At 39.9% G+C, this 21,645-nt stretch overlaps 1 protein-coding gene across 8 annotated transcripts in view; it reads right to left on the reverse strand.

The window, feature by feature from the left end:
- akap9 (A kinase (PRKA) anchor protein 9) overlaps positions 1 to 21,645 on the reverse strand; it is a 261,473-nt gene that overhangs the window by 88,057 nt on the left and 151,771 nt on the right. For all 8 annotated transcript variants that reach the window (XM_043690268.1, XM_043690265.1, XM_043690267.1 and 5 more), the window contains 2 exons: positions 14,073 to 14,235; positions 4,694 to 4,906 (listed from right to left, as the gene is read on the reverse strand). In XM_043690268.1, coding sequence (XP_043546203.1) covers positions 4,694 to 4,906; positions 14,073 to 14,235 — 376 coding nt within the window. The remainder of the gene's footprint in view (positions 1 to 4,693; positions 4,907 to 14,072; positions 14,236 to 21,645) is intronic.

Below are 21,645 nucleotides of genomic sequence, written 5' to 3' on the forward strand. Positions count from 1 at the left end.
AATTCAGATGCCAACTATAAAGCTTTCAACTTAGAATATGGTGAGTTTACAGAAGAAAGTACAGCAAAGAATTTTATAAAATGATTAGTAACTCACAGTTATATTTTACATGCAATGTAAAAACATGGATATTAAAAGTTGAACTTGAAACACTTTTTAAAATAAGTAATTCTTTTGTCAAAATATACTTACTTAAAATGAATAGACTATTTAATAGCAAATATGCTCATTATAAAAAATAGTTTCTGACAAGTAAATATAAAAAATTCAATCCCACATAACTAAAGCATGATTCAATATATATTGCTGGTCATACAAAAGTTTGTTCTCAAAATTAATTTTGGAATCTTTACTCCTGATTGTGATAAGTTTTCATGTATTTCAAATATTGACAATTAAGGTACCAATAACTGTGACATGCACAGCAGTATGGATCTGGAAATTAAAGTGCATTAAATAATGATACACAGGGGTCACTATTTCTAATGACAAGCTTGGAATCAGTTTGAATTGCGCTAACTGGCCCCGAACTACAAATTGCTTACCACTGAAAAAGGGACCTTCTTTTAAGTAGCAAATATTTAATAAGGAAGCTCACAGAGAAAGAATGTCTTAAATGGTAAAACAAATAGATTTTGAAAACGTTTTTAAAAATTAGGTTAATATTCTAAGATTTGTCACTGCCTTACGATGAAACAAAACTTATTTTGCTATTTCCTTGTTTCAAAGCGAATCACTACTTAAACAAATCAGATCAATCTTGTTAAAAGGTCAACATAAAACCTTTAAAAAGCCATACAGATTTCACATTAAACAAATGATTTTTAGCATTACCTCTCAAACATTTTAAATTTTCATCACCTAATTATCCAACTTCCTCAAGATATGTATAAGAATTCTGATCAAAATTACTTTCCTTTTAAAAATATTCAAAATTTTATTTTTTTTAAGATGAATTATGCCAAATAAACTTGATGTTCTAATGCCATTTATTGGAATAGCCTGTTTTATACAATTTTCATAGTGCAGTAACTTTTGTATCACACAAATGCCAGCAACGGCCATCTCCAATAACAGACAAGCTAACCACTGCCTCTTGACATTCAATGGTGTTACTATCAATATCCTGGAGGTTACCATTGACCAGAAACTCAATTGGACTCAGCTATTGTCTCTGGAGTGTCAGAGGCTGAAGGGTGACCTTATAGAGGTTTATAAAAGCATGTTGGGCATGGAAAGGGTAACTAGACAAGGTTTTTTCCCCAGGATGGGAAAGAGTCCAAAACTAGAGGGCATAGGTTTAAAGTGAGAGGGGAAAGATTTAAAAGGGAACTAAGGGACAACATTTTCATGCAGAGGGTGGTGCGTTTATGGAATGGGCTACCAGAGGAAGTGGTGGAGTCTGGTACAATTACAACATTAAAAAGGCATCTGGATGGGTATGTGAATAGGAAGGGTTTAGAGGGATACGAGCCAAATACTGGCAAATTGGACTAGATTTATTTAGGATATCTGGTTGGCATGGAGAAGTTGGACCAAAGGGTCTGTTTCTATGCTGTACATTTCGAAGATTCGATTTAAACACATTGTCTACAAGATTAGATGATAGGCTGGGAATTACTGTGGCGAGTAACTCACTTCTTGATTCACCCAAGTTTGTCCACCAACTACAAGGCACAAGTCAGAATTGTGATGAAATACTCCTCAGTGCAGTTCCAACCACACACAAGAAACTTGACACCCTCCAGAACAAAGCAGCCTGCATGATTGGCTCTACATCCACAAGCACCCACTCCCTCCAGCAGTGACACTTCGAAGTGCAATCTACAAGTTGCACTGCACAAGTTCACCAAACATGCTTAGATAATATCTTCCAAACCCAGGACGACTAGAAGGAACATCTACATGCGAACACCACCATGTGCAAGTTACCCTCCAAGCCACTCAGTGTCCTGACATGGAAATACATCACCGTTCCTTCACTGTTGCTGGTCACAATCCTTGAATTCCCTCCATAAGGGAAATATGGATCAAACTACAATATGTGGACTGCAGCAGTTAAAGAAGGCAGCTCACCATCACTTTCTCAATGGCAAATAGAGACAGACAATAAATGCTGGCAGCATCCCATGCATGAATTAAAAAAAAAAGTGACTGGGAGCCATTTTCACAACAACTTTCAATTTTTGCCCCTGTTACAAAGCACCAGACAAACAACTCTATCCCTGTCAAGGTGATGAAATTCTTGCCATGAGGATCATGTTTAAGTAGATTGATTTGATGTCAACAGTGAGCACGGTTACGGTGTTACTGTGCTGCTGACTACAGAATAAGTGTTTCATGACTTCCATGAAAACCACAAAGAAATTAATTTTCATATTCAATGTTAAACAAATATCTATGAATAGATCCTAATATACACTTTTGATGTATGGCTCATTTTATTTCACAAGATAATGTGATAACTACAAATGAGGAAGTCCATCGGGTTACCTCATGCATTAAGAGGAAATTACTGAGCCGCTCCAAGCATTCACAGCACCCAATATTATTTACGTTAAAGTTTCTCTATAAATATAAGTGGCATTACTTATTTTGCCATCCTTTTACAAGGTTGAAGGCTTCAGGTTTCTCCTATCTGTCTTCAGCATTCCATTCACAATGTACACAAGTTTAGAGAGGGTTGATTCTTGGGATGAAAGGGTTGGCGTAAGAGGAAAGGTTGAGCCGGTTGGTCTGATAAACATTTAAAATCATAAAAATGAGAGATGGTATTATTGCAAAATAATTTGGAGATACCGGTGTTGGACTGGGGTGTACAAAGTTAAAAATCACACAACACCAGGTTATAGTCCAACAGGTGGGCGGCACGGTGGCAAGCACTGCTGCCTCACAGCGCCAGAGACCCGGGTTCAATTCCCGCCTCAGGCGACTGACAGTGTGGAGTTTGCATGTTCTCCCCGTGTCTGCGTGGGTTTCCTCCGGGTGCTCCGGTTTCCTCCCACAGTCCAAAGGTGTGCATGTCAGGTGAATTGGCCATACTAAATTGCCCATAGTGTTAGATAAGGGGTAAATGTAGGGGTATGGGTGGGTTGCGCTTCGGCGGGTTGGTGTGGATTTGTTGGGCCGAAGGGCCTGTTACCACACTGTAATCTAATCTAATCTAATCAAAGGTTTAATTGGAAGCTGATGAAGGAGCGTCGCTCCGAACGCTAGTGTGCTTCCAATTAAATCTGTTGGACTATAACCTGGTGTTGTGTGATTTTTAACATTGCAAAATAAGATTTTGAGGTTTTAGAAAGTACAGATACAGAGGATGCTATGTCTCATGGAAAGATCTAGAATAGGGGTATAGTTTCAAAATAACCAATCACTTATTTAAACTGAGATAAAAAGGAATGTGTTCCATCAGAGTGTTGTCGGTCTTTGAAATTCTATATATCAGCCACCAGTGGAGGCTGTCTCATTGAATATATTCAAAGCTGAGTTGGTGGTTTCTCATTTCTACTCCATTAAATATAAATTAAACTTTTTTTTGATCCAGTGACATTTAACAAAAAGGACATCCTAATTAGTACTCCTCTCTACTCTAACATCACTGTTCGAACAGTTTTTATGTTTTCAAATTATGCACAAATATAAAATGGCTTAACAAATACCATGATACAATAAATACATTGTGAATATCAATTTTTTCTGTGCAATGTTTTGAAAGGAATTTCATCAGTGTCTTCTTAGATCTACACTGTTTTCTAGGATCATTGCACAGACCAATGAAAATAGAATGCCTACATATCAACCAAGGTAGTTAAAGAGAAAATATTTTCGCCAAAGTATTCCTTATCTAATAAAAAAGGCTTAATTTTGCTTTATATTCATTAAAACAAAAACTATAACCTGCATGAATCTTTAGAAATAATATACTTTATACTGAATTTGAGAATAGTAAGCTCTACAAGCATGTCAAGAGAAACTCATTCCAATAAATAGCTCGTCATCTGAAGACTTCAGTTTGGATTCTCAGCCTTTTGGAAGTTTAGAATCACAAATGTCAGAATTTTCCAACTAATGATGCTTGACTAATATTACAAAATATTGTCAAGAGAGGAGTCAAGCAGTCAAAAACATTGTAATCCAGATTCCAGAGACTTATCCTAAAAGTCGATGATTTTCTTATATCACAAATCCGATCTTCAAGCTTATGTAGTCAAGGTGAACCTAGCATTGCATACATTATATTTCAAAGAGAAGCACAGAAGCAGACAAAGACAAAAGGTTGACTGGCAACTAAAATATACCCTAAAGACTTCTGCTTCTGCAGAAAAAAATGGAGGGGGAACTACTCTCTGTCCAGTGCAGACACAATGGGCCAAAGGGCCTTTTTAGTGCTGCAATCTCTAAATCATTGACATACAACAAGTTCATAGTTTATGGGAAATCACAGGCCTCTTTGCTCAGCTGTGAGAAGGAAAAGGGCTAGCATCCACAATGAACAACTTTAAAATTACACAAAGAAGGCAATTAATGAACAAATACCCTGATACTCAAAATGCAGGAATAGACATAACTTGGGCAATTTCCTCCCAAACGCAACCTAAGCTTGATCCAGCAGTTTACTAAAAACATTAATGAAACACAATGAAACAACTGCTTCCTATCTCTCAAAGAGTCACTTAAATTAGACAATACGTACGGAGCTCCACAGTTCCTGCATTTTCTTTCATTGCAACCTGTTGTCTTATGATTAATTCCTTCTCTTGATGAACCTGTTGCCGCTCCTCTTCTAGCTCATGCAGACGACTACTTGTATGTTGGAGTTCCTGTGCGATCTGATTCTGGATCTCAGTTTTCTCCTGAATTTGCTTTTCCAGGCTAGCTTTCTCCTCTGTGTAACCATCAATGATACCTGAAAAAGAGATTTTTATAAAACAAAATGAAGCACTCTGACATAAAAGGGATATCAAAATGATAAAAACACAGCTGAGGGAATAAAAGGCAATACTTTAGAAAACCTGATGTGTGTCAACAAAAAACCCCACTAATTCTGTGGACTGAATTATGAAATAGATTAGGTACTTACACTTCTGAAAATTTATTTTAAGTTCTTACACGACATGGATGGAGTCCAATATTTTCTTTTGTCTTTTTAGATTATTTGCTTCTAGGATCTGGGCATTACCTGCTGGACCAATATTGATGCTTAGCCAACTTCTTAGACTCTTGAGGTCCATAGGAAATGCACACCACAATGCTGTTAGAATGTGGAATTCCAAGATTTTAAGCTAGCAACAGTAAAGGATCAACAATATAGTTCCAAGTGTTGCTTGGAGATGGATTTGCAGGTGGCAGCACTCCTATACGTTTTCTACCTTCTAGGTAGTACAGATCACAGGTTTACAAGTGCTGTTGAAGGTGATGTTATTCTAGATATTTCTAATCAACCTATTCAGACGTGTTTGAAGCACAACTGGAGCAGGTGGGACTTGAACCCAGGTCTCCTGGCCCAGAGGTACAGTTACTACCATCATGCCATGGAAGCCCCCTTTTTTGCAAATCAACCTGTACAGAACTGTTACCACACATTTCTGGAGCAGGTGGGACTTGAACCAGGGTCTCCTCGCTCAGAGGTAGGGACTCTTTGGTGTACTATATTGGTAGACAGCATCTTCCAACCCACAACCACTTCCATCTAGAAGAACAAGGGCAGCAGATACATGGGAACACCACCACCACCTGCAAATTCCCCTCTAAGTCACTAACATTCCTGATTTGGAGATTTATTACTGTTCCTACACTGTCACTGAGCCAAAATCATGGAATTCACTCCCTAAGGGTATTGTAGGTCTACCTACAGCACATGGACTACAGCAGTTCAAGAAGGTAGCTCACCATCACCTTAAGGGCAACTAGGGATGGGCAATAAATGCTGGCAAGCCAGCAAAGCCCACGTCCCACAACGTTTAAAAAAAAGCTACCACAACATCACAGAAGCCATCTTTTAACAATTATATCTGGAATAGGTTTTATTGATCTTAATTCACGTGCCACAGCTAAAGAGTTAATAATAATGTTTTACAATTGGGACTAAATCAGCAATTTCATTAAGAGACAACATATAGTAAAAAGGTACAGTTTTCAAAAAGCAACTATTTGAAAAGACACAGATGTCATTGCAAACTAAACAGCAAAAGGAACTTACAAATTGTATTGTATTTCCACATTCTGAAAGTATGTTTCATAGCTGAAAGCAAAATCCTGCCAATAATGGAAATCTAAAATAAAAACGAAAATGCTGGAAATACGCAATCATCTACCAGCACCTGTGGAGAGTGAAAGAGAGGCTGAAATGTTCCCAGCTTCTGAAAGACATGGGCATTGGTGAGAAAGTTGGGAAAAACTGGGTGAGATTGGCATTAAGAAAGTAAGTCATATTGAAAGTAAAATGTTCCATTCTCCATCCAGGTGTTGGATCTTAAGATGGGAATTTTATTCGCGAGTTGTGAGTGGCCTATTTACATCCAATTTCATTCCATTATTAGTTAATCTCACCTCATTGATATGGAGTCTCCTATTCTTCCACCTACCGACTAGAAATCAGATGACGATAATTCCGATATATAAATCAGAGTTATTACATGGCAACTTCAGCTTGCCACTTGCTTCTCTACCTCTCCAACTTGGACAGCGGACATCTATATCTCATGGGAAGCAACTGCACACACTCATTGAGCACATGTGGTGGCATTGGATATGTACCCGCCTCACCTCACCTCATGGTACACTCCCGATCCACTTGCTCTATGATTCTGTACTTAAATGCTGCACTTTAGAGTACACTATGATCTTTCATTGTAATCCCACTACAAGGACATTCAGGGTTTGGAACAGGTATCATCTCTGGGTGATTAAACTGCTCTCTCAGTGCTCAATCACCTTGCACATGCTTGAATGCTCACAGCATCTCTGCCTTATCTAGTTAAAAATCACACAAGACCAGGTTATAGTCCAGTAGGTTTAATTGGAAGCACTAGCTTTCGGAGCGCAGCGCCTTCATCTGGTGGTTGTAGAGTACACATTATCTGGGCTGACACCAATTGTTAAAGTTCACCTGAGAAGGTAACTTGTAAAAAAATTTTGCGATTTACATATGAAAGAAGTGAAACTAACATGGTCATTCTAACAGATGAGAGACTTAACAAACAATCAAGGTATTTTTTGATGTATAATTTCAGTTACATCACACTGTAAACTTTTGCTACAAATTTTGTGTCTTACAACTGTGTACTCCACAACCACCTGATAAAGGAGCAGTGCTCCGAAAGCTAGTGCTTCCAATTAAACCTGTTGGACTACAACCTGATGTGAGATTTTTAACTTTGTACACCCCAGTCCAACGCCAACTGCCTTCCCTAGCTTTTATGGTCGTTGTCCCCACGGTAAGAGCTTAAAGGCTCATATTACTTCTGTCTTGACTGACTTTTCATGCACATACAAAACCAGACAGATTCTCACATAGTCAGCAGTAGTTCCTTCAAGGGGGTCGACATGTTGCAGTATGGCACTGCATTAATCTTATAACTGTAATATGTGCTAGTAATTACACACCAAACACCGTGAATGTGCTTCAACCAAAGGGTTATCTCTTAAAGTGTAAGGGAGCGATCTTTGGACAAGTCAAGAGAAACAGCCTTCACTCATGGCTCCCAGCACAGTTAGATGAGGACATTGTCTGCTACCAGTCCAGGGTTTTGGACATGGTCAATTTGCCACTTGGGAGCAGTCAAGGTCAGTGAACCTGTATCTCTCTTGTTTGAGAATGAGTCTTGTCAGTTTGGCAGGTCCAGTGCAAACAGTCTGGGGAGTTGAGGCACGTCAGTTGGACAGCTGTGCAGAGATAGTAAGAAAATAAGTAGCAGGAGTAGGTATTCAGCTCCTAAAGCCAGCCTGCCAGTCAGTACAATCATGGCTGATCTGGCCAAGGCCTTGATACCTCTTTTGTTACAGCTCATCATAGACGCAATGCCCCAATATTTGAAAAACATTATTTACCTATTCTTAAAAACTTTAAGTACTTTATCAACTATCTAGTCACAAGTCAGTTGATGTTTTTCATCCAAAGTGATTACAGAGGTGGGTGGACCATAGTCAGTTTTGGGGGTCAGCTTAATGAAAGTCAACAGGAGCTGTCAGGGGAACAGCTGTGGTAGGCAAGTGGAAGAACTTGATTCTGGGGTTTGGAAACAGCATGCTGCGATGCAGAGGGGACATTAATAGTGAAATGAAAACTCAACATGTGGGTGCAGTGGGATGAGGTAGACAATGGTACATTAAGGGAGACATGGTTTACTCAGGATGTTGGGAGGGATTGGGTATCATTGACAGTCACCACCACCTTGGCCTTGACAAGAGGGCATTGCAACCTGATAGTTGGCATGAGCAAACGGTCAAGCCAGGACTCGGGGTTAATGGTAAGAGATTAAGTCATATTTCAAAGCTGGTGTGGGAACATTTAGAGGCTCAGTACTGATGGGCTTGACAGCATTTGCCAGGAAGAAAGGAACAAAGGAAAGTTCAGGAGGGGCCACTTTGAATTACAGGCTCAGCCTAGTAATGTGCCAAACTACTTTCCATACGCAAATGACATGCACATCTCACTTGAGTACGTAAATTGTAAATGTACAGTTGTTGCAACCACACCCTTAATGGGCGTAGTTAGTGTTTCATTTTTTTTAATGAACATGTGGGCTCTACTTGTGAGAAATATGAAGGGAAATGTATTAATCAGGTGCTTTCACAGTAGAAGTTGAAGTCATCTGTGATCTCATTCAAGGTCTCCAAGGTCTCTTTGTTCAGCAACACTCTCCAGAACCTGACCATTAAGTATAAAAGTCCTACCCTGATTTGTCTTTCCAAAATGCAGTACCACACATTTACCTAAATTAAACTCCATCTGCCATTCCTCGGCCCACTGGCCCATCTGATCAAGACCCCTTCGTACTCTGAGGTAATCTTTGCTGTCCACTACACCTCCAATTTCGGTGTCATCTGTAAACTAACTATACCTCCTATGTTCACATCCAAATCATTTATATAAGTGATGAAAAGCAGTGGACCCAGCAGTGGATCCTTGTGGCACACTACGCATCACAGACCTTCAGTCTGAAAAGCAACCCTCCACCACCACCCTCTGCCTTCTACCTTCTATTCCATGAGATCTAATCTTGCTAACCAGTCCATCATGAGGAACCTTGTTGAACGCTTTACTGAAGTACACACAGATCATGTCCACCGTTCTGCCCAATTCTTCTTTAGTAAAGACAGAAGCAAGCTAATTATTTAATATCTCAATATTGCCCTCAGCTTCCATGCATGAATCTCATTTATGGTCCATAATTGGTACACTTCTTTTACTACTTTTTTCCCAAAGACAACTTTAGGACACCTTCTCAAAGATTTGCCCATCTCTTCTCCTATTCCCTCATTGCTTCTCTTATTTGCTTTATCACCATCTTGCTTAACTGTTAATTAGCTGTATTTTTAATAATAATTTCTACATCTTAGTCATTCGGAGATTTCTGGATTTAGCTGCGTTACTTTTCCCTTACGAGGGTATATATCAGAACTGAGCCCACACACTCTCTTTGTTGAAGGTAAATCCATTGTTCCGGTATCATTTATTATACCAACCTTCAACTTCAATTTACTCAATTCAGATCCCTTTCTACCCGAGTGAAGTTAGCTTTTCCCTAACTAATCATTCTTACTCTTTACTATAAGAATAATTAATTGGGGGATTACTCCACATTCTCCTTTTTCACAGTCACCTCAAACCTTATGGCACAGTGATCACAATCCCCTAAATCCCACTAAGATTTGATCAATTTGGTCCATCTCATTTCCTAAGAACGACGACATGTAACGCCTCCTTTTTCACTGTACTGGAAACACACATTTCTTCTGTCCTTTGTACAGCTACTAATCTAGTCCATGTTTGGATAATTAAAGACTCCCATTATATTTACTCTAATTTTCAGTTGTCCACAATTTCCTAGCAAATGTCTCCCCCTATTATCTTTACCATTAGTTGGTAGCGTATAAATTACACCAAGCAATCTGATTGCATTGTTCTTGTTCCTTATTTTGAGACCTGTCGATTTTGTTTTTGATCCCTTTGGGACATCGTCTTCCTCTGGCACTGCAATGCTCTCGTTAATCAATAATATTAGCCCACCCCCTTTTCATTTTCCCTGATCATGGGAATATGGAAACAACACCTTTTAATATAACTGGCAGCATATCCCTTAGAAATATCAATTTCAGACAGAACTGAAACTGAAACAAAAAAATTAAAATATGAACAACCACAACCACTTGTGAAATTCCTGTTGTTAAGGATGAATGGTCAACAAATAAGCCAATTCATCTTCCTGCTTTACTATGGACAACTGAGAAATCAAAGCCAAAAGGGCATGAAACTAATTTCATCAAATGTTCAATGTATTGTGATGGATCCTCATTTGAGACAAGACAACCTCAGCTGTCTAAGATCATGGCATGACATGCCACAGTACTGTCTGAATACCAGTCAAACACACCACTTCATTCGAAAAAGGACTGGGAGTAATTTTAGGTCATGAGTCTATAACAGCCATGTTTGCACTTGCTTTTAGGAGTTACAGCAGAAGCAGGAAAAGTCACTATGAGAGATTTTATGTAAAACCCATCTGAAAAGCCATCAAAACCTAATGCAAGAGAACTATGCAGACAAGGTAAAACAGCCATACCTTGGAAGTGGAAGAAGGGATCTACCTACCACTTTCACTCCACCCCAACCTTTGGGGCAAGTGTGTGATAATAAATAACCTTTTGATTTTAAATTTACAAAAGCTCGGTGCTTGAAGTTATTTAAAATGAGATTAACCAGTTCAGTGTAAGAAAACATACAAAAAACCATGTGAAAACACTCAACTCTGCTGGTCAAATCTTCATTTTGCCTTTGATTACCAAAAAAACTGCTCAAAGTTACAAAGACAGCTTCTTCCTAATGTAACAGTTCTCCATTCTCATCCAACTACAGCAATTACTTAAGTGCTGCAAAATGAATGCATCTGAATTAAACACTAGCTCTAGCCTTTTAAGAAACAAAAATGTTGATGAACCTGTATATCGTTCCACATTTTTGCATGGCCAGAATCGTATACATATCTCAATGTCCCAGCAGTCTTTAATCTACATTTGTTGCTAGAAGCAACTCAATTCAATACTGCAGCAAAACAGTTTTTAAAATATATCCAAGTCATAAAAAGAGCACTTTTATCTAAACAAACTATGTGAATGCTGGCATGATCGATCTGGGTTGTCATATATTTAATCTTTTGTTTGGCTGCTCTATTAATATTTGATACTCCCATTTTGGAATGTGAAAACTTTTACAGAAAGTAATAATACCTTTCACATATACAAAACTTCCATGGTGCGGTAACCCAATATCAAAGCCATCATGGTGACCTTACACCAAATGATTGCATTATAAAGACATCTTTCAAAACGAAAATATTCAGTTACTTCACCTAATATATAATGTATACATTCTATTCAGAAAGAAAACTTGCTTTACTGTTATTACTTATGCATCACTGAATTTCTATTCAAACAGGTTTTATCACTTGAAAGGATTGTAAGATCTAGTAATTAAAAGGAAGATGAAAATGTTTATAACTTATGGATGATATACCTGAATTTTAATTTTTTGGGGGGGGGCAAATTAGAATTTCATAATGATAATAATAGGTCTAATTCTATACTTTTTTGTATACCAGCACTGAAATTTATACATGGAGTTGCTCAATTATATGTTCAGCAGAAAGTTTTTTCAGACTGATACCAGCACCCTGTCCAGCAGAGTACAGGGCATACTCATCAAGCAAACATTTGTAAAATCCAAAACAAAACTTCTCCTTTCAGATGGAATTCTGCAACTGGAAAGCACTTCATGAACAATCCTAAGTGTACTAAAAACATGAACAACCATTTCAAGACAATCAAAGGCTCAACAAGGGACCCTTTTACAAGTCCTAGAATTGACATAAGCAATGATGCATTCTTTGCAAAAAAAAGGCCTACAATATTTCTGAATCACCCAAGAGCATGGAGAGTTAATTTCTTGATATTTCAAAATGACAATGAATAGGAGAATAAAGGCCAACTTGTCATTCAACTATGTGAAATAGAAAGGATAAAAGGTGTGGACCAAGAGGCATACAGTGACATTCTGTGTTTTAAAATGATGTGCAAATGAAGAAAGGATGTAAGAAAAAACATCTTCACACAGCAAGTGGTTAGGGACTGCACTGCCTGGAAATGTAATGGAGGCTGGTTCAATTGAGGCATTCAAAAGGGCATTAGATGACTGCTTGCATAGAAATAGTGTGCAGGGAAATGGGAAAAGGCAGGAGATTGGCACTAGGTAACAGAATTGGTGTAGGTACAATGAACTGCATGGCTTCCTTCTGCATCCTAACAATTCTGCGATTGAATGATGTCATAAACCATAGAAGCTGATTGCTGAGTAGGATTGATGAATAGTCAAGTTTTTAAAAGTACAAGTCTTGAGTTTAAGTCTCCAGCCCTTCTTTCTTTAGAGTCAGTAATACAACGTAGAAAGAAGTGCTGTAAATACCATGGATGATTTGGTTGTGGGGAATAAAATCATTCTTTTCAGCATGATAACATTTATGGACATACAGAAAAGGATTGAAGCTAAAGGGATCACCTGGTAAGGTTCTAGGCATTGGGAATAACAGTAGTAAAGCTTTTGCAGTATGGTTTTCAGCAAATTGGAGATAGTGAGAACTGCAGATGCTGGAGAGTCAGAGTGGATAGAGTTTTGTTGGAAAAAGCACATCATGTCAAACAACAGAGGAGATAGGGAGTTGATGCTGCAGGTCAGAAGATTTCATCAGGAGTGGAGGAAGGGAAGAGGGCTGCAAAATAAATAGAGGGAGGTGGGTGGGGCTGGGGGAAAGATGGGTGGGATGTTAATAGGTGGATGCAGGTAGGTGATGGCTGTGATTGGTCAGTGGGAGGGGTGCCCCCTCCACCTGAGCAGACCTGTCCAGCTACCTTCCCACCATCCGCTCCACCCCTCCCACTGACTGATGAATTTGAACAATGAGTTTGAAATTTATGATTTGAAGTCCTGTGGGACTCACAACAGCAGAATAGAACTAGCAACAGCAGACTTGCAATCAATTACAAACTATAATCTCATAGTTCTACTAAGTTAGGGAATCATCGCTGGTTTAGTGAAGACTGCAGGAGTATATGCCAGGAGCAGCACCAGGCATTCCTAAAAATGAGATGTCAACCTGCTGGAAGACTACTCACATGCCAAAGCATAGACCTGTATGCTCTCTTTCTATTTATATATTTAAAGAAATTCTTACTGTCTGCTACTTGTGTTACTTGTTTGTTTGCCATCATAATTATTTTCCTCCTTTTATGATCAACTTTTGTTGGCCGTTAAAACTTTCCCAATCCTCGGATTTACCACTAATCTTTTTATTCAATTTGATAATATCCTCAACTTTCCTGGCTAGTCACAGTCATTCCAAATGTCTTTCTACCTCACTGGGTTACATCTTTGCTGACATCATGAACTATTTTCCTAAACATTTGCCTTTTCTCTCAACCTTCTTTTCTGCTAAACTCTTGTCACAGTTCTCTTCAGTCCTTATTCTTTTATAAATGCCCTTATTTAAGGTTAGCACAGTTGGCTGCAACTAAAGCTTCTCACTCTCAAACTTAATGCTAATTTCAACTGTGTTAGGTCACTGTTTCCAGAGGAATTTTACTCTGACATCATTTAATAAACCTGCCTCATGTGCCTCATTACACATGATTCATTTGGACAGTGAGCATGGGAAATATTGTATAACCTATACCCATTGTCTCAAACTAACAACTTAATTAATTTCAAATGGTGACACTCCAAGCATATAACCAGCCATTATTCCAACTAATCAGATATAAATGCTCAATTTGATTTTAAAACCGGTTCACATTTAACATACCTTCTGCTTTATGAAGTTCCAATGCAAGCTGCTCCCTTGCCTTCAGCTCTTCATTAATTCTCTCAAGTAGTTCTTCTTGGCGTTTACGTAAATCATCGATCTCAGTTTTCTTTCTGACAGATTTTCGCACGAGCTCAGTCTGAGTGATTCTGGCATGTTCAAGCTACAGGCAAAGCATATTACATAAATGAATCTTAAACAACTGTTTATCAGTTCTTAAAAAAGCTTTGTTACATTCTAAAAATAATTATTATTTGCTCAGTTTAAAATGCACTTATTACGTAGTGCAATTCTTATTCATTCATGGGATGAAGGTGGTGCTGACTAGGTCAGCATTTATTACCCATCCCTAATTGCCCAAAGAAGAGTTAAGAGTCAACCATCTGTGGGTCTAGAGTCATACGTAGGCCAGACCAGGTCAGGATGGTAGTTTTCCTCCCTAAAGGAGGTTAGTGAACTCGTAGGATTTTCCAACAATCGACAATTGATTCATGGTCTTTTCACTAAACTTTTAATTCTAGATTTTTACTGAACTCAAATTTCATCTTCTGCCATGTGGGATTTGAACTCAGGTCCCCAGAACATTAGCTGAGTCGTTCAATTAACAGTCAAGCAGTAATACCACTAGTCCATTATGTCCCCCAAATTTTAATATGTTTGGGTTTTTTGTTAGTTAATGAAAAATGTTTGGAAGAGAATTGGTGGTTAATTAGAAACCATAGTACATTTTACTGTAAGAGGTAATACATACCTTTCCCTCAACATCTGAAATTAAAAATGAATTGAAAGCTCCATTACTTTTTTTTATTTAGTGTAAGTCATCCAGAAAAATTTAAATTAGTAAGAATAATGTTTATGTATTCAGTTCACTGTACTGGGGACGTAATCTTACAAAATAATTATTATTTGCTCCATCTACTCCACAGATATAAATGTTAACTGAAAATGTAATCAAATATATAGTACATTATTTGATGCTGCCACATTAGAACCATTAGGGTATATTCTTAAAAAATAAAATGAACTTTGTTAAAATCTTGAAATCCTGAACTATGGTTCCCCAGAAATTGAAGTGTCCCGATCTACATAATCTCTGAGACTGGCAGGAGATGTGTCTAATCCAACAAAACTTTATAGAATTAAAGATACTTCCATATCAAAAATGACAATTTGTGACATGATGGAGTATTTGCCCTGGGTCGGGTGGGTGGAAAGAAAGAGTGAAAAAAAAGGAAATTGACTTCAGATCTTAAAATAGCTTCATATAGCAGTTTGAGATATTAAACAAGTGGAGAGCTTTCAAATCCACCAGCTTTTCTATGGCAACTGATAACAGATCTCATATCATTTTCTGCTCCTAAATTTTAACAAAATGGTAAAATATGTGCCCATAAGTATTTTATCATTAAAACATCATAAAAATTTGGACTACAAATGAATACAACTTCATAGAAGTGTGCATCACTATTCTACCCATCATATTTGAAATGTTATATGTATATATCCTCAGAGTATCTAATTTTCCAACAGGTGTACTGACATTAATGCTTTCCATGGAGTTATGCTGCATTTAAGCTGCAATACAGAACGAAGTTGTCAATACTTGCGTTCAGCTCGATTATTTATATAAATCTGTAATGATCTGTCACTGCAAGACTTCAACTAAGCAGAGCTTGCTCACACTATGAAGTATATCAACAAAAGTAGAATTTAAGGTGTATTTTGCAAAAACTATTCCTCCAATTTAATCTTGCAAAACCCAGGAATGTCCATACATTCCATAAGCTCTTGACAATTTCTACTTTGCTTAATACCTTAGAGTCATAGAGTTGCACAGCATGAAAATGGAACTTCGGTCCAACTGTCCATGCTGACCAGATACCCTAAACTGCTCTAGTCCCATTTGCCAGCATTAGACTCATCCAGGTATATTTTTCATGTTGTAACTGTTCCCAGCTCCATCACTTCCTCTGGCAGCTCATTCCATACATGCGCCACCCTCTGCATGAAAATGTTGCCACTCAGGTCCCTTTTGAATCTTCCCCTCTCACTTTATACCTATGCCCTCGAGTATTGGACTCCCCTTCCATGGGGAAAAGACCCTGACTATTCACCCGATCCATGCTCTCATGATTTATTAAATCTCTGTAAGGTGATCCCTTCAGCCTCAATGCTCCAGGTGAAAAAGCCTCACCTTATTCAGCCTCTTCCTGTAGCTAAAATCCTCCACAGAGTCTTACAGTATGGAAGCAGCCCCTTCAGTCCAACCAGTCCATACCGAACATAATTCCAAATTAAACTAATCCCACCTGCCTCCGCTTGGTCCATATCCCTCTAAATGTTCCTTATTCATGTAATTATCGGAGTGTCTTTTAAATGTTGTAACTGTGTCCACCACTTCCTCTGCAAGTTCGTTCCACGCGTGAAAAACTTGGGCATAAAAAATCTGCCCTTAATATCTTTTTATAAATGTCTCCTCTCACCTTAAAAATATGTGACCAAGTCTTGAAATCTCCCACCCTGTGGAAAAGACACCTGCCATTCATTTTATCTATACCCCTCATGGTCATTTCTCAACTATTTATGTTCCAGGGAAAAATGTCCTCGTCTATTCAGCCTCTCCTAATAACTCAAGAACTCCATTCTCAGCAACATCCTGGTAAATCTCTTCTGAAGTCGAAGTGTAGTGCTGGAAAAGCACAGCAAGTCAGGCAGGATCCAAGGAGCAGGAGGAACGACGTTTTGGGCATAAGCCCTTCATCAGGAATGAGGCTTGTGGGACGGAGGTGCTGAGATAAATGGGAGGGTGTTGGGGCTGGGGGGGGGGGGAGAAGATAACTGAGAATCCAATAGGTAGATGAAGGTAGGGGAGAAGGTGATAGGTTGGAGAGGAGGCTTGAGGGGATAGATGGAAAAGGCGATGGACAGGGCAAGAGGGTGGTGCCGATTTGGAGGCTTGGGACTGAGAAAAGGTGGAGGCAGGGGAAATGAGGAAACTGGTGAAATCCACATTAATCCTGTATGGTGGCATGGTCCCAAGGCAGATGATGAGGCATTCTTCCTCGTCAGGTGGTTAGGGTTTGCATGTCCTTGGTGGAGTGGGAGGGGGAGTTGAAGAGTTCAGCCATGGGGCCGTAGGTTTGGATGATGCGGGTGCGCTCTGAAATGAACCACAAGTTGGCTTCCTGTCTCCCCAATATAAAGAAGACCACATTGGGTGCAACAGATACAGGAGATGACATTTGTGGAGATACAGGTAAATTTCTGTCTGATGCGGAAGGATCCTTTGGGACCTTGGGTGGACGTGAGGCAGGAGGTGAGCGTGCAGGTTTTGGACTTCCTGCATTGGTAGGAGAAGGTGCCGGGTATGGGGTGAGGGCTCGTGGATCTGACAAGGTAGCAGCAGAGGGAATAGTCTCTCCAGAACACAGATAGAGGTGGGGGGGACTGTTTATAGGTGGCAGATGTGGTGGAGGATAATGTGATGTACACGGAGGTTGGTGGGGTGGAAGGTGAGGACCAGGTGAATCTGTCTTTGTTGCATTGGTAGGAGTGGGTTTCAAGGACAAAGCTGCGGGAAGTGGAGGAGATACGTTGGAGGGCATCATTGAACATGTGGGAGGGGAAATTGCAGTCTTTGAAGAATGAGGCCACCTGAGGTTTTCTATGGTGGAATTTGTCATCATGGGAACAGATGCAGTAGAGGTGGAGGAATTGAGAATAAGGGATTGTGTTTTTACAGGAAGCAGGGTGGGAGAAGGTGTAGTCCAGGTTGCTGTGGATTTGTAGTAGATGTCCGTGGTCAATCGTCTCCGGAGATGGAGATGGAGAGGTCCAGGACAGGGAAGGTGGTGTCCGAGATGGTCCAGGTGAATTTAAGGTCAGGGTAAAAGGTGTTAGTGAAGTTGATGAACTGTTCAACCTCCTTGTGGAAGCATGAGGTAGCACCGATACATTCATCGATGTAGTGGAGAAAAAGTTGGGGGATTATGCAAGTGTAGCTGCGGAACATGGACTTTCCCGACAAAGAGACAGGCATAGTTGGGGCCCATGCGAGTGCCCATAGCTACCCCTTAAGTTTGGACGAAATGGGAGGATTGGAATGAGAAGTTAAGGGTGAGGACCAGTTCAGCCAGGCGGATGAGGGTGTCAGTGGAAGGGTACTGGTTGGGACGGCATGGGAGGAAGAAATGGACAGCTTGGAGGCCTTTGTCTTGGCGGACAGATGCGTACAGGAACTGGATGTTCACGGTGAAGATTATGCGTAGGGGGCCGGGTAAACAAAAGTCTTGGAGGTGGTGAAGGGCATGGGTAGTGTTCCGAACATAGGTGGGGACACCTGCACCAACCAACCCCACCGCCGTGTGGCTGAACACTTCAACTCCTCCTCCCACTCCACCAAGACATGCAGGTCCTCGGCCTCCTCAATTGACAAACTGTAACCACACGATGCCTGGAGGAAGAACACCTCATCTTCTATCTTGGGACGCTGTAACTACACGGGACTAATGTGGATATCACCAGTTTCCTCATTTCCCCTCTCTCTCCCCCCCCCCCCCAAACCTTATCCCAGTCCCAAGTCTCCAATTCGGCGGCCTACAAGCCTCATTTTTGATGAAGGGCTTATGCCAAAAACATTGATTCTCCTGCTCCTCAGATGCTGCCTGACCTGCTGTGCTTTTCCAGCACCACACTCTCGACTCTGATCTCCAGCAACTGCATGTCCTCACTTCCTCCATTATTGCTTCTGTAGTTAAGTATTTAGTCTGTATGTGTTGTTTTCCTGTAGACGCTGGTTTGAAGTTTCCCATTGACTGTTCACTCTGTGACACCTAGGAATGGCAATTTGTTGTTGTTTTCCTCTTCTTTTGTGAATTTTACACCAGTAAGGATATTATTGATGATCCTGAAGGTTTCCTCGAATTTGTTTTGTTTAGTGATGGTAAAGTGTCATCCATGTAGCGGACTGGAAGTTTGAGCTGGATGGTTGGGAGAGCTGTTTGCTCGAGTCTCTGCATTACTGCTTTTGCTAGGAACCCTGATATCATTGATCCCATAGGTGTTCCTTTGATTTGCTTGTGGTCTTGTTTTTGAAAGTGGTGAGGCATAGGTGTCTGGTATTTGTGTCTTTGTCTTTTCTACTAGTGTAATCAGTGTTTCATTGGCCAGGTTGATGTTGATGGATGTGAACAAGTTGTTATCTATATCTAAGATTTCTACATATGTGTTCCTCAATTTCCATAACTATTGGGAGGAGGGTTCTATTGTATAAGCCCATCAAGGTCATAGTCATAGAGTTGTACAGCATGGAAACAGACCCTTCGGTTCAACCTGTCCATGCTGGTCAGTTATCCTATATTAATTTAGTCCCATTTGCCAGGATTTAGCCAATATCCCTCTAAACCATTCCCATTCATATACCAATCCAGATGCTGTTTAAATGTTGTAAAGGTACCTGCCTCTGGCAGCTCAATCCATACAAGCAACACTTCTGTGTGGAAAACTTTACCCTTTAAGTCCCTTTTAAAGCTTTCCCCTCTCACCTTAAACCTATGCCCTCTAGTTCTGGACTTCTCCAACCCTTGTGTTCATTCATTTTTTATTTCTAATTTCAACCCATATATTTTTGCTTTTGAATGTTCAATTTTGATTTTTCCCAGCAACATCCTTGTAAATCTTTTCTGAATTCTTTCAAGTTTAACAACATCTTTCCTTTACCATGGAGACCAGAATTGAATGAAGTAGTCTAAAAGTGGCCTAATCAATATCCTGTATAGTTGCAACATGATATCTTAATTCTTATACTCAATGCACTGACCAATGAAGGCAAGCATTCCAAGTGCATTCTTCACCACCTTGTCTACCTGTGACTCCATTTTCAAGGAACTATAAACCTGCACCCAGAGGTGCCTTTGTTTGGCAACACTCCTCAGGGCCATTTCATGAAAGATCTGCCATAATCTACCTTCCTAAAATGCAGCACCTCACATTGAAGTAAAATGTCACTCTTTGGCCTTTTGGCCCATCTGAACAAAGTCCCATGTACTTGGAGATAACCTTCATCACTGTTCACTACACCACCAATTTTAGTCTTCTATGCAAACATACTAACCACACCTCCTATATTCACATCCAAATCATTTATATAAATGACAAAATGCAGTGGAACCAGTGCTGATCCATACAGCACAACACTGTCTCAGGTTTCCAGTCCAAAAATAACCCTCCACTACCACTACCTTCTATCTTCAGCCAATTTTGTAATCAACTGGCTAGCTCCCACTGGATTCCATGTTATCTAACCTCGCTCACCAGTCTAACATGTGGAACCTTTTCAAATGTCCTGCTGACAACATCTACCAGTCTGTCTTCATCAATCTTCTTTGTCATTTCTTCAAAAAACTGATGAGACATGATTTTCCACGCACAAAGCTACTTTGACTCCCCTTAATCAGTCCTTGCCTTTCCAAATACATGTAAATCCTGTCCGTCAGAATCCCCTCCAACAACATACTGACCACTGACATCTGACTCACCGGTCTATAGTTCCCTGTCTTTTCTTCACCACCTTTCTTAAATAATGGCACCACATTAGTCAACCTGCAGTCGTCCGACAGCCCTCCTGTGCCTCTTGATCATACAAATATCTTAGCAAGGGGCCCATCGTTAAAGAGAAATTCATATTTTACAACTTGTTTATCAAAGGTTTCTACTTAATTTGTATTTTGAAAGCATCAACATTTATATTAGAATCCCATAACAACAGATCGAAATTATGAAGGAAAATTTATCAATAATTACATTTTAAATGATATCTTTAAAAAGTTAGAAATCTCAAGAACTTAAGAAAAATAGCAGTATACCATTTGTCCCTCAAGCCTGCTTGGCTATCCAACATTAACTATGTAAGTTAGCTTGCTGAGCTGGAAGGTTTGTTTTCATAAGTTTCGTCATCATACGCGGTAGCATCAGTGAGAGTCTCTGGTGAAGCGCTGGTGCTATGTCTCGCCTCTCTAATTATGTGACATTATGATACATTAATGTGACCAACGACTGCTGCAACTCCATTTTCCCTCTCCATACCCCTTGTTTCACAGTAAAATGCACAACGATAGAGCATTTAAAATCCTCCAAGTAATGTCTCCACATCTCAGTTGTAAATGACTGATTCCTTATCCTGATTCCTAGATTCCTCGGGAGAAAGTGAGGACTGCAGATGCTGGAGATCAGAGCTGAAAATGTGTTGCTGGAAAAGCGCAGCAGGTCAGGGCAGCATCCAAGGAGCAGGAGAATCGACGTTTCGGGCATGAGCCCTTCTTCAGGAATGAGGAAAGTATGCCAAGTAGGCTAAGATAAAAGGTAGGGAGGAGGGACTTGGGGGAGGGGTGTTGGAAATGCGATAGGTGGAAGGAGGTTAAGGTGAGGGTGATAAGGTGAGGGTGATAGGCCGGAGTGGGGATGGGAGCGGAGAGGTCAGGAAGAAGATTGCAGGTTAGGAAGGTAGTGCTGAGTTCGAGGGTTGGGACTGAGACAAGGTGGGGTAGGGGAAATGAGGAAACTGGAGAAATCTGAG

Source organism: Chiloscyllium plagiosum, chromosome 5 (assembly GCF_004010195.1).
Source record: "Chiloscyllium plagiosum isolate BGI_BamShark_2017 chromosome 5, ASM401019v2, whole genome shotgun sequence".
Lineage (NCBI taxonomy): Eukaryota > Metazoa > Chordata > Chondrichthyes > Orectolobiformes > Hemiscylliidae > Chiloscyllium > Chiloscyllium plagiosum.